At 36.3% G+C, this 14,777-nt stretch overlaps 1 protein-coding gene across 2 annotated transcripts in view; it reads right to left on the reverse strand.

Moving 5' to 3' along the window:
* COL4A5 (collagen type IV alpha 5 chain) overlaps positions 1-14,777 on the reverse strand; it is a gene marked incomplete at its 3' end in the record, with an annotated part of 361,897 nt that overhangs the window by 69,532 nt on the left and 277,588 nt on the right. For both annotated transcript variants that reach the window (XM_081043685.1, XM_081043684.1), the window contains exons 43-48: positions 12,781-12,853; positions 12,574-12,645; positions 11,662-11,790; positions 10,730-10,828; positions 7,178-7,390; positions 2,132-2,309 (exon numbers count right to left, since the gene is read on the reverse strand). In XM_081043685.1, coding sequence (XP_080899811.1) covers positions 2,132-2,309; positions 7,178-7,390; positions 10,730-10,828; positions 11,662-11,790; positions 12,574-12,645; positions 12,781-12,853 — 764 coding nt within the window. The remainder of the gene's footprint in view (positions 1-2,131; positions 2,310-7,177; positions 7,391-10,729; positions 10,829-11,661; positions 11,791-12,573; positions 12,646-12,780; positions 12,854-14,777) is intronic.

A 14,777-nucleotide genomic window follows, 5' to 3' on the forward strand; every position in this document is an offset into this window, starting at 1 on the left:
TACAGAGTGAGTATGTGGGAAATAGCAGGCCCTCTTCTTTGGAAGCCTTCCTGGTATAGAAGCCCATTAAGGTGTCTTTAATGCTCAGAAAAGGAGGAGAAAATGCACTTTGAGAATTGCTTTTGCATAAACCCTGTTTCCCAATATACACAATGAAGTTGTAAATGAAAACTAAGCTTTTTTCAAGAAACTACAGAATCACTGCTATAGCATTTCCATTTTCCAATCTGCCCTAAATTCATACTTGCTATTGTCAATGCCATAACTGCTCTAAGAGTTTGTCTTAGTGTACTGTACATATTGTTTGCTGTCAAAGTGCCCAACTGGACGGTAGACATTTAGCAATGCTGAAACTGTGGCAAGACCAATGTCTAGTAAACTGGAACAGGCACTTTCTCAAAACCATCCATTATTGTTGGTCCGAAGGATGTTTATTAACTATTTGGCCTATCTGGAGAAGTACTACATATCCAGAATGCTGGGCAGGTACCCAGGCACTCAGAGATGTGGCTTAAATCTATAAAATCAAGTAAAACAGTAGCAGAGTAAATACAGCAGAGTGCACCACATCTTTAATAAAAAACATGAGGAAACCCATGTAATTTTACTAACCATTGTCACCCCAATAAGTTAAAGAAAACGAGGGGACATTTTAAAAATGTTGAATCAATTTGGCAAAGTTTATCTACAAAATGGGAAATACCTTTAGGGGACCTTTCACTCCCAAGAGTTGGAACAGACAAAAATCACACAAAAAGGATTCGGGCAAATGCATTTAAAAGGGCACCCTGAATTTGTTACTAAGAGAGGCTGGACTAGGTTTAACCATTATATTCAATGTCAAATAAACTAGATTTTCAAATTGCTTATCGTTTATGGTTACTGGATTCCTAAATAAATTGGGTCATGATCTGAATGAAAATGGCAATATCTACTACGCCTAGGAGATCAAGTTAAACAGGGTTCTCACTCACAGGGATGTAAAGTACAGCATAAAGAATATTGTCAATAAATAAAAACTAAAAAAAAAAGTAATAACTATTCATGGTGTCAGATGGGTACCATACTAAATGGGAATATCATTTCGTAAAATATGTATGTCTAACCACTATGTTGTACACTTGAAACTAATATAAAATAATACTGAATGTCAACTGTAATTGGAAAATAAAAATAATAAAAATAATAAATTTTAAACTCAACACTAATCAAAAGGAAAAAAAAAACTAGGGTTGTAATGTGGCAAAACTCTAGGATATCTGCTTTAATGGTACAATCTTCTTTAGTTACTCATGCTCCAAACTTCAGCTATCACTTCTTCCTTCCCAACTGCCAAATCCTACCTTATTTTATCAATGTTATACATGTCCCCCACTAAGAGTTCCAATCTACTCCTACCAGGATTATAGCAATACCTTTAATCTAACTGATCTCTCTAACTCAGGACTATCCCCTCTGTAATTCATGTTACACACAAATGGCTTTGCAATCTTCTCTGACATGAGGCTCAAAAACTTTTCATAGATCCCCATTATATACCAAATAAATTACAAACTAAAATCTGACACTGAAAGTCTTCTACCATCAGGGTCTAAGCTAACTATCCAATCTCTCCTCCCTATGCAAACCTTTACAAATGACATTCTAAATACATCAATCTAATACCTATTCCTATGTTCTCTGCCTAGTATGTCTTTTCCCCTATAACTGCCTGTGTCTCAAGTCCTTCCCATTCTTCAAGGACTAACCAGTTCAAAATGCATTTCTTCCATATTGTCATCCCAGATCTCTCCAGTTGGAATTAAAGATCCCTTTCCCGATGCTTTCACAAAATTTTATTAGAAGTATTATGACACTTGGCTCAAGTTTGATATATTTTAGATTACGTATATTTGCCAAATGACTAGACTGTAAGCTCTTTGTATATTATTACTCTATGTCTATCATGGGGCTTGGTCAAAAGCAGGCCATCAATAAACATGGGTCAAACTAAATACTGAATTGACTATTATAAAGGCACTTCTGTTCTACCTAACCCAGGAGTATGACCAGATCATTAGCTTTGAACTCATTTCTGACTAGCTAAACTAACTGGGGATTGGTAAAAGTCAAAGCTATACCAATGTCTCACCGACTAATGAATGGCTGGATGCTCTGGCCTTTCAGGGGCTCCATGTTCATTGGCATGGGCTCTGGGGTGGAGAGCCAGTAAGAATAGTCATTTCTTGAAGCAAAGTTGCAAACATTATTGATGTTGCAGAACATGAAAGGCATGGTACTGAAGCGACGAAGGCAGCTGCCGGCTGTTCCTAGGAAGAAAAAGATGAAGGACTGCATCATGATGATACTTCAGTTTCTTCTAAAACACTAACAAACAGCCTTTCAAAGAAAAACTTGCCCACATTTCTTAGATAATAAATATACTTTAATTCTTCAATTATAAGATGCACATTTACTTATATTTTAACATTTTAAAAATCAGGATATAGCTTACAATTTGTGAAGACATTTATTGTGGTAGGTCATATGTTCCCCAAACACTGTTTTCAAACTGGTGATACATCTTAAAAACAATGGTGTCTTATGAAGAATATTGGATAATTTATTGTAGACAAGTGAAGGGCACATATTGAGTCCTTAGAATATCATATCAGCATTTCCTCTCCAGGCTTCCCTCTATTCTTCTAAGACATCCCCAGTATGTATTTTGTGTGGGTTTGCAATCTCTTTAAGTCTAGGGACAACTGTAGTGCTGACCAATATGTAGAGCAACCAGGGGCAGGTTAGTAAGTGACTAACAAAAAGGAAAAAAAAAAGTAAATAAGAGAGAAATGAAGGGAAAAAAATGGAAAGAACAAGTAGAGCTTTTGGATTTTTGGGCTGGTAGGGGCAACAGAGTTTATTTCTACCAGTGATCAGGTCTTCCTTTTCTCATTTACTCACAAAAGAATGATGAAAAATGATGTACCCCATCACACATTTTTAAGTTGATATTTAAAATGTTTCATCAGAAGTTTAAATTGATACTGTATCAGTTATTGAGTTAGTGGTTATTGTCTCTCAGCTCCACACCCACCCATCCATACTCTATTTTGTAATACTGGAGGCTAGGACTTTGCAAATCAAATTTCAACATTGCCAGCCGTCATTTCTAGTGTTTTGTGAATATTTATATTTAAAAACAAACTTTTATATCACTCCTTTAAATGTATTCAATGTAATCATGTGAAACCTAACAATGTGGATTAAATTCAGCTTCCTGGGGAAAGGTAGGCAACGTCTTCCCTGGGGAGAGGTAGGCAGGAGGAAGGAATACTATTCAGTTTGCTCTTTTTTGAAACTTCTAATTATATAATTTAATAAGGTCTATCATTTTCTACTATTTTCTACAATTTATTAAATGGAATTGCATACAGACATAATTATTTTTCTTAAAAAACAACAACAACCTCATAGCTGCATGCTGTGTTTGGAAAATAAAAATAATGCTGCTCTTGTATCAAAAAAAACAAAAAACCGAAAAATGAAAATAAAAAAAAAACAGAAAAAAACAATAAACATTTTTAAAAGTATATAAACCTTATCGTCTTTAATAATCAGAAATTATTCTTTCAAAATTAATGCCTGATTTCTGTAAAAATATTCATACAGTAAAAGTATTTTGTGCTGTTGACAATTACAAGCTCTCATCATCTACTTCTCAAAGTTAACTGTTAAACATGTTCTTTAATTAAAGTAAATGGAAAGAGAACAATAACAACAGCAACTAGAAATGATTAAATGTTCCTTTTGCATTTGGAAAATATATTTCCATTCCACTTCTCTCTTTTGTCGTAATGTATTTTTTATTTTTGAAAGTCTTTTATTGACTACTGTATCATATTTCTTAGAAACAAATATTTAAAAATAACTGTTAAAAACTTTCTGTGACCATAAGGCTTTACATGTTAATATTTTATTTTGAAATGCCATCATTATAGTTATTATTAATTCACAAATGATCAAAAATATAGATACTATAAACTTTGATAATTACTAAACATTAAAAGTAAACTTGTATTAGAAATGCATTTCTTAATGAGATGAATTAGGAGTGAATCACAGAGCCTCAGTTAATGCAGACTTTAACAAAACCATTATTTTGAATTGTCCCTTTGAATTTGTCCCCCGAGGTTTTCACACTTCAAGGCAGTGTGCCATAGTATGATTCTTTCATAGGGTGGAAGATAGGTGATAGTGAAAAGATAAAGCGGATTCTCCAAAGTATACACACCGGCAGTTCAACTTTAGGAGAAAGAACATATGAAAGTGGAAGATTTGAAAATTGATTTCTTTAAAATTATGTATGTATATCTCTTGGAAATTCCTCATGTAGCCAAAGGAGAATGCTTATCAGACTGAAGATGACTGGTAAAAGACCAAGAATTCTTAAACCTGGTGGATCTTCAGAATAACTGGGAATTTTTATACAATAAGTTTGGAATGGGCATAGGAATCTTTCCAAAGTTCCCCAGGTTGGAAATCATTGATTTAGTCTAATTTATATTTTTTCAGAAAAAATGAACTGGCTCAGAGAAAGGTGACTGACTCAGTCAAGGTTATGTGAAAGTAAATGACAAATTGAAAAACAAATGGATTTATTTATTTATTTATTTATTTATTTATTTATTTATTTATTTTTAAAAATTTATTTATTAGTTTCAGGTGTACAAGACAAAGTAATACTTAGACGTTCATCATTTATATCCCTCACACTGTGAACCCCCCTCCCCACATCCACTGTCCCTCCGACCTCACACTGAACCATCACATTATATATATAAAATTATAGTTGGCATTCATTAATGTTTAGCTTCTGGTGTACAATGAAAACAAATGGATTTAGAATTATTAGGTGTTGGATTCAATTCTCATCTCCATCAGTTTCTGAGTGTGTGGCTTTGAATAAGTCACTTAACCTCTTAGCCAGTTTTTTTCTTTTTTCTTTGTATGAAGTGGGAAAAAAAACCCAATGCTTGTCTTATATCTTTCTTGACCATGTTGTGAGAATCAAATTGAATAATAAATGTGAAAATGCTTTCTCATAAAGTACTTTAAAAATAAAACTAATATTATTGCCTAATTAAGGACAGAGCTGGAAATATCCTTCATCTCAGAAAGAAGAGAAAAGGAGGAGGTATATAAAAGGAAAGCCCATAAGGATAAGATCAGGAGTGTTTGGTTGCATTTGTGCTGTAGGCTGCCCACAATGATGCAGAATTCTGCAATGATGCAATGATGCAAAATTTTCGAAGAGAGGGTGATCTCATGAACTCTCAATGCCTCCCATATTATAAAATTGTAAGGCTTTAATAGACTAACAGTTCTTAGTATGTTTTTTTTTCCTCGCAGACAGAATAGTTTTAGTATTCAATGTTTCTTCAACCCTCCTTTTTATATACCATAATCCTTTCAATGATCCAACACAGATTGTGTATTTATTTGATCAGCTGATTGTTTAATATCAAAGTTATAGCTGCCTACATTCTTTGCTTAGCCATCAATTTAATGCTTGTGTGAGCTCCAGCAGAGACTCTGCTATCCAGGATCACCCTTGGGATCTTGGGCCTATCCTGGCCTTCTTATGTCTGAGGCCTAAATGATACCCAAGTCAGAGCCAGTTTGTAGCCACCAAGTATGAATGCATCTATGACAGCCCTTGTTTGACCACATACCTGCATTTTGAAAAGTTACAGTGAACAGATCCCTTTTTGTCTCTGTATTACATTTTTTAAAGGAAATGTCACTTTTTTTTTCTTTCCTACAAACTTTATTGGGCAATACTGGGGGACAGTGTGCCTCTGCATTACATTTTTTAATTTCATGGTGCTCAAACACTTCTAATGGTTTCTACTGACTTGATGGGTTAAAGATTTGAAGGTTAGAAATTTGATTATGGGTATAAGTTAGACTCTGTTAAGAAAGAATGGACTAAAAGGAAAATAATTTTATGGGCGAAAGACTAGAGAGAATTATCTAAAAGAATAAGAGTATTTTCTTTTTTTAAAAGAGTATTTTCATAACAGAGATTTGTTTATTGAAAAATTAGAAAAAGAAGATGTTACATAAAGAAAGCAAAAGAAGGAAGGACAAGTAGCAGTGGAAAGATGAAAAGAAGAAGAAAAGAAGAAGAAGAATAGAGTAGTTGGGGAAACTTCCACTTTACTTGGCTTCATAAAATGACCCGTGACTATTGGCTTCCATGTAAATGGATTTGCCTACTCTGGTGGGACAGAAGTGCTTGGCAGGTGTGGCCATATGCCCTGGGAACAGAGTAAGCAGAGCAGATCTCTGGAGGTCTCCACTGCTGCAGAACTGTTTTCATAGAATGGCACGGCTAAAAAAACCTCAGGAGGCCTCTTACCACAGAGACCCCAGAAACTGGGAGCCCAGAATATCTTCTTAAATGTCTTTATGGAGGCAAAGGGGATAGTGATCCTTGTAATAGGCAGCCCCAGGTCAAACAACTGGGACTCAAAATCTAAAGTCAAAATTCTGGAAAAGAAATCTTGGGGATTACAAGAGGTCTTGAGAGTCATCCAGTCCAGCTGCCTCTCATCAACCAACTGTCCACCCCATTACAGAGAAGAGGCATGGGAACACATTACATGATGTAGATTTTATATGGAAATATGGTCTTTTATGTAGCTTTAAACTACTCTGATAATACTTTATAAAGCCAAGGCACTTACTTTAGGAACTATAAACAAGCATAATTAAGCAATGGCCTTGCTTTATTTGATCTAGAAATCAAGATTGTCTTCAGAACTTATCTGTCAACTTGATGAAGACCAGTGTCAGAGAAGATGAAACTATCTCCCAGTAGTTATAAACATGCCCACTCAAGCAGCTGCTATACAGAAAAGTAAAGGTGGCCCTTTTCAAAATGCCTTGCTTTAGGCCAAAAATTGTACCTCATAGCAGGCTAATTAATGCTTTGAGTTTAAAGTTAAATATTATTTATTTAAAACTCATAGTGAATATATTTAGCTGCCCTGGACATGGTCTTCGATTTGGAAGCCCCAAAAGAATAGAGACATAGAGAGATGCACTTTGGCCAAGGCTATTCTGGAACCCAAAAGGATTTTCAAAACAGAAACAAAATACATAGTAAGAAATAAGATGCCAATTATCTCACCCAAGTCTTGACCGTGAGCTCTTTCATTTCCTTGTACATACAGGAGAGAAAAGCCTTCATAAATATGGACAGTTCCCTGTGGGCATTGTGGTGCATCTGTTGTCTGGCTGTGACGTGTGATGAGGAATCCATGGGCAACAGACGAAGTTCCAGGGGGACCTGGGGGACCCTGCAATCCATCTGGCCCAGGGGGGCCATCCAAACCACGGGTACCTATTTCCATGGAATCATCAGTATACAAGATTAAGTTAGCACTGATCCACTATTATGGCTATTAACAAAACATTATGACCTCATTTGATTAGTTTTCCCCCCAGATTTTATTGGGGAAGGGGAACGGGACATTATTGGGGAACTGTGTGTACTTTCAGGACTTTTCCAGGTCAAGTTGTTGTCCTTTCAATCTTAATTGTGAAGGGCGTAGCTCAGCTCCAGGTCCAGTTGTCGTTGCTAGTTGCAGGGGGCGCAGCCCACCATCCTTTGGGGAGTCGAACTGGCAACCTTGTGGTTGAGAGCCCGTGCTCCAACCAACTGAGCCACCCGTCTGCCTGATTAGTTAATATAGTCAATATTTATAGAGTATCTATAAAAGCGATGTTAGATATCACTGATGTGGAGATAAATAAAATATGTTCCCTGTCCTCAAAGAGGTATATATACCGGGGGTGCAAAAAAATGTATACACATTTTAAGAGATTTTATCTTAAACTGTGTATACAATTTATTGGCACCCTCTGTGTGTGTGTGTGTGTGTGTGTGTGTGTGTGTGTGTGTATATATATATATATATATATATATATATATATATATATATATATATATATTCCCCCTCCTGGGATTGGTTGATGACATTAGGCACTAAATAAATACGGGGTGAATGGAATATTAGATGGGAAGAAGTGAGACTTATTTGGAGAGTCTCAATGTTATCTAGTCTCTTGCTGTACTAAAGGAGTCCAAACTCCATGACAAAATTTCAGCTTGCAGTTTTGTTCATCAACAAGAAAGGAAGGGTGTGGTTATCATCGATCTGCCAATTTAAGTGGTGAAAAACATTTTCCTTCAAATCTGTCAGGGGAATTATTCTCAGGCATACTTTTTTGTTTAGGGAATAGGTAGGGCAGTCTAAAGAAGTCTTTTAATTTTTTTTTAATTAAACTTTATTGGGGTAACAAAGGTTAGTAAAGTTATACAGGTTTCAAGTGTACAATTCTGTAATGCATTCTCTATATATCATGTTGTGTGTCCACCACCCAGAGTCAGTTCTCCTTCCATCACCATATATTTGATCCCCTTTACCCTCATCTACAATCCCCCCCTTACCCTCTGGTAACCACTAAACTATTGTCTGTGTCTATGAGTTTTTGTTTCTTCATTTGTTTGTCTTGTTCTTTTGTTGTTTTTGGTTTATATACCACATATCAGTGAAATCATATGGTTCTCAACTTTTTCTGTCTGACTTATTTTGCTCACCATAATAATGTCAAGATCCATTCATGTTGTTGTAAATTGCATTATTTCATCGTTTCTTATGGTAGAATAGTATTCCATTATGTATACATACAACAACTGAATGGTAGAAGATTTTTGCAAACAATGCCTCTGATAAGGGGCTAATATCCAAAATATACAAGGAACTCATGCAACTCAACAAAAAACAAACAAACAACCCAATTGAAAAATGGACAGAGGACCTGAAGAGACATTTCTCCAAAGAGGACATTCAAATGGCCAACAGACCTGAAAAAATGCTCAACATCATCAGAGAAATGCAAATAAAAACCTCAATGAGATATCACCTCACCCCAGTCAGAATGGCTATCATCAACAACACAAATAGTAACAAGTGTTGGAGAGGCTGTGGAGAAAAAGAAACCCTTATACACTGTTGGTGGGAATGCAGACTGGTGCAGCCGCTATGGAAGGCAGTGTGGAGGTTCCTCAAAAAATTACAAATAGAATTACCATATGACCCAGCAAGCCCTCTTCTGTGTACCTACCCCCAAAAATGTGAAAACATTTATCAGTAAAGATATATGTGCTCCGATGTTCACTGCAGCTTTATTTACGGTGGCCAAGACATGGAAACAACCAAAGTGTCCTTTGATAGATGAATGCATAGAGAAGCCTTTTGAAAGTGTCTATTTTCAATCTATCACTGGTTCCCTTTCTGTATTTAGCCTCTTGATTTGAGGTCATTTTAAAATTCTCTTTTTATACAGGCCTTTGGCCACTGTGTGTATAGATTTTCATTTTGGAAAAACTTCACAGCAATGCTCATATGTGATGAAGATGACATTAACTTACTTTTTCTCTAGAAATACAGTTAATGAAATGGCACGGTGTTGGTTCTAGGAAGGCCATAGGTATCATCACTCTGCCTTGTTGCTACTGATATTTTTAGTCAATACAAACTCTTTATGTTTATATTATTTAGAATTATATTTATACTATCTAGAGTTGCTAACACATATTAAAAATCTATTGAGTTTATAATATTTTACTTCTATTATAGCTATCTTACTTTAGTGTATTTTTATTGCAAATTGTCTGAAATTCCTTTTGGAAGTAGGTTTTGTACAGTTTGGAAACTAGTAGATACCAATACAATATTATCAGAAGCACCTATTAATGAGTGACCTCAAAAATCTGCATATCGGGCCAGCCCGGTGGCTCAGGTGGTTGGAGCTCCGTGCTCCTAAAGCGGAAGGCTGTTGGTTCGATTCCCACATGGGCTAGTGGGCTCTCGACCACAAGGTTGCCGGTTCGACTCCCCAACTCTCGCAAGGGATGGTGGGCTCTGCGCCCTGAGACTAAGATTGAACATGGCACCTTGAGCTGAGTTGCCGCTGAGCTCTCGGATGGCTCAGTTGGTTGGAGAGCGTCCTCTCAACCACAAGATTGCTGGTTCTACTCCCGCAAGGGATGGTGGGCTTCACCCACTGCAACAAACAATGACAACTGGACCTGGAGCTGAGCTGCGCCCTCCACAACTACAATTGAAAGGACAGTAACTTGACTTGGAAAAAATCCTGGAAGTACACACTGTTCCCCAATAAAGTCCTGTTCCCCTTCCCCAATAAAAAATCTTTAAAAACACCCTGTATATCAATTTGTCATCTCAATAGACGAAGGTAGTGTGAGTCTCAAAGCTCTATGGAGATCACTTCAGCTTTGCAATTATATTTTTTATGGGGGAAATTGTACACTTCTGTGATATTTTCAAATGTGGAGGGATTCACAATAGTTTCAAGATGGTCACAGGATACATATTGAAAATTATCAGAACAGGTAAATACAGTGAATACCTGAAAAATCCCCATTTTGAGGAAGAGCTGGGTTTTCCAGCGGTCTAAACACATATATAAAACCATCCTTTCTCTGCTTCTCTTATACTGGCACAACTCCTTGTATCTGTTCCCCAGCAATAGATTCACCAGCTAGCTGTCCTCTCTCAAGAGAAGGTTCTCACAGCTCCAAATGGAGGTCATATGTCCAGATGTTTCGCAGACTTAAAGATTAGTATCACAAGCAGTGTTTTACTTGTCTCACCTGGCTGGCCTGGGAGACCTGGGTCTCCTTTGCGCCCTACTGCACCATCAAAGCCAGGGAGTCCATTGTGTCCAGGATCTCCTGGAGGGCCAATTGGACCTACAGGAAAAAATAAATAAGGTTTCTAAATGGACATAGAATAATTCAACATCCAGACAGATTTATAAGATTTAAGGCCCTTGAGAGTCACATAATTCATAATCTGGTTTTGTCTTTAATCCAGATAAATAAAGCAATAGCTCAAACCCAGGAAAAAAGAAGCAGACAAGGATTTAGTATCATTTTTAAACAATCCATTTGCCTCTGTGGAGTTTCCCATACTATGACAGTCAGTTGTGTTCTCTTTGCCTTTAGAACAAGATAGGAGTGCAAAGCCCAACTTTTGTTATCTATCCTGTCATAACTAAGGCTGTTACTGCCTGGTACATTTTATTTATGGAAAGATTGCCACTTAGTCACTTAAGAGAGAAAGACTGAAATTATTTTCTAGCTTTTTTAAATAAGCAAAGTTGGCTATAAGCATAGAGTCAAATGGCCAACTAGAAAGGATTTAGTTTAAAAATCATGAGGCCTCACAGTGGAGAATTGATGGCTCAAGAAATCAGCCTTCTATCCTTCTGGTTAGTTGGGATAGAGGAAGTACCAGATCTTAAATGCAAATTAATTTTATTACAGTGTTTTTAACAATATTAACCTAATCATTCAAATTAGAATACCCAAAGGAGCTAGAAGAAATTGGACTGGGCCTAAAAGAAATTAGGGCATGAGAAATTAAAATTAAATACAAAAAGAGGAAATCAGACCTGTGGTGGTCTGGTATTCTACAAGTTGCTGAGACTCCTATTGTCAGAGACAAATTCTGACAAGTTAAAGAAGAATTAAGGAAACGTTCTCAAATAGATAAGGCTTAAAAAGATGATCTGCAAAGGTACCTGGTAATCCTGGAGGTCCTGGTAGTCCTGGCAGACCTTTAAATCCTGGCTGGCCTGGGACCCCTGGAGGACCAGCATCTCCTTTGATTATAATACTCTGTCCTGAAGGACCAGGTAATCCAGGGGGACCTAAGAGGCAAAACACACAAATTTGAAGGTAGGGAAGAGAAAGGTCAGAAGGAATGGATGCCAAAGAACCTAAAGTCAGAAAAGAACTGGTGTGAGAGAACAAGTTACATGTACTGGAATGTTGCCATGTTTGAGGAAACTATCATTATCTCACCCAGAAGACTGAAAAACATTTTCTCTTCAGGTCAATGAAAATATTAGGCATATTGTCACTATTTTCAAGACTTGAAGCATGGCTCAGTTACTAGAAAGTATAATTCATTCCAAATCTGTGAACATTGGTGTCAGGGGAAGACAATTCTATTTACTGAGAAGTCCATTCTGATTCCAGCATCATTTGTAGTTTTTGTTTGTCGAGGGACTCACTAGAGCATTAGAGGAATTTAGAAGATGCTCTATTTCAGTTTACAGGAAAACTGTAGAAGTCTCTCAGCAAAAAAAACTATTTTCATGTTACAAATATACAACCATACTTAATGTGACTTGCTCTTGTGATCTATTCAACTGAATATGGGAAAGTTAGTATAATAGCCAACAAAAATCTAAGTGAGGCATTTTTGTTGGTCCTGCATCTATCTTAAACATTAAAGGTCTGCTCTCAATATTTTTTTAATAAAATAGAGAGCTTGAGAGGTTAGTAAATAGAGGGAGAGTTTTGTTTATTTCCCCTCAGTTGTTGGGGACTAAGACTCTGAAAGTTTGGTTGAAGGGAGGACTGCAAACTTTCAAATTCTTCAGTGCATTTAAGTATCATGTATAACTAGCTACAGGAATAAGTCTTACCTGGGGGGCCAATAGGGCCTGGATGCCCCTCAGGGCCAGTTGAACCAGGTACTCCACTGGGTCCTTTAATGCCTGCAATGAAGGTACATACAACTGCACAGCAAAGCAACAGGACGACAGTCTTTACCCAGCCAAATCAGAAAATGGGTATCTTGTCCCAAATGTATTTACTATAAAGGGGTAACCTCAAAACATCCCTTCAAATACCTGGAAATCCTGGGACACCTGGGAGACCAGGATCTCCTTTCATTCCATTGAGACCTGGCCGGCCAGGATTACCCTGAATAAATAAAATCATTCATTTTAGAAAAAATGGGGGGTGGTGGGGGAGAGTGAGGGAATAGGTGGTATTGCATAGTGATATACAGCACTAGCTCTAGAGTCAAACTTCCAGGATTCAAGTTCCAATTTTACCTCTTATTAGCTTGTGTGACCTTGAGCTGTTGTTTGACCTCTTTGATTTATAGCTTTCTCACATGTAAATAGAGAAAATAATAGTATATACTTCATAGAGCTGTTGTAAGGGTTAAATGAGATAGTTTATATTAAGTACTTAGAAAACTGACTGGCATGGGATATGTACTTAATAAATGGTAGTTATTACTTTATTATCATTAGCAAAGACACTTCTTTTTTTAGTGTAGCCCTGAAGTGATAAGTGCTTGGATTAGAATCATAAGTGCAAAAAGGATAATGTCTGAAAGAATTAGCAAAAAAAAAATAGTAGGGCCTATTAATTAACTGGGTTTGAGGGCCAGGAAAACTATGGAAAGAAGAGTTGGAGATATCTCTAGAATGGACCTCAAGGAAGAATAACTGTGGGACAACAAAGCTCTTGTTAGTAGGAATGGAAAAGGGGCAAGCCTGGTACATCTTATTACTCAAAAATGTGAGAAGATGTTAAAAAAAAAAAGAGCGGAATGTCAGAAAGACACAGGATCCAGCTTGAAGAGGTTCCCAAATCTAGGACAATTTAAGCATCAAAATATATAATGAGAATTTAAACAATTATAAGTTATTAAAAAAGATAATTTATGAGTCCATACTGATAATAAATGGACAATAAATTGAAGAGAATGGAGGCTCTTGCTTACAGTAGGACTGACTGGTATATGTAGAAGTAGTGCTAGAATTGGAAAATCATCATTTGCAACTATCCCAGTATTGACTGGTTTAGGCAAAAATCATAAATATATATTAAATCTAAGGGGACATTTTCATGAGGAGCAGTATATCTACATGATCTTAATGTCCCTTCCTGTAGTTTTGCTTATAAGTTATAAGGGGGAAAACTAACCATACAGTGGAGAAACCGCATAACAACTTGATGAAGTGATCAAAATTAAGATCACCAACGAGAGGCAGATAAACATCGTAGGCCTCCATATCTGAGAAGGACACATCACTCATGTAGTATTCCAGCTAGGGATGCAAATCCTGAAGAAATAGCACACAAAAGAAGGAATATTCTATTTTTTTTAAATGGGAGAGGGCTACATTTCTTCAAAAATGTCAAGATCAGGAAAGAAAAAAAATAGGTTTAGAAATTTTCAGATTAAGCGATAGTAAAGACATATAACAGTTAAATGCAATTTATGATTTGATCTGGATCCTATATTGGAGGGGGAAAATGCTATAATGGGCATTATGAGGTCAGGTGACACAATTCGAATATGTAAAGTAGAAATAAAAGTATTATATTGATGCTCAATTTCCTGAAGTTGATAACTATACTGTGGTTATATAAAAGAATAGCTTTAATCTTAGAAAAAGTTATGCACTGTAGTATTTAGTGGTAAACGGGCATGATAGATACAACTTATTCTCAAATGTTTCATCAGAAAAAAAATATATAAATCTATAATCACACACACACACACACACACACACATACATAACATACAGAGAGCAAATGGGGCAAAACATTAACAATTGGCTCATCTGAGTAAATGATACATGGGAGGTTTTTCACCATTCTTGAAATTTTTCTATAAACTTAATGTTATTTCCAAATAAAAAACTAGAAAAGGTACAAATGTAAGAACTATTAATAAATTACACAAAAGAAAATGAATAGAACTTGATAACAGATTGATAAAATATTGGTATCAGGTAGTCTTGAATCAGGCATAGTTACATGTGAACTGGAAATACATGGCAAATGAATGAGGTAGGGAGTGACAGTAGAGAATGAATAAAGAGAA

The sequence above is a fragment of the Rhinolophus hipposideros genome (assembly GCF_964194185.1).
Source record: "Rhinolophus hipposideros genome assembly, chromosome: X".
In the NCBI taxonomy this organism is placed as follows: domain Eukaryota; kingdom Metazoa; phylum Chordata; class Mammalia; order Chiroptera; family Rhinolophidae; genus Rhinolophus; species Rhinolophus hipposideros.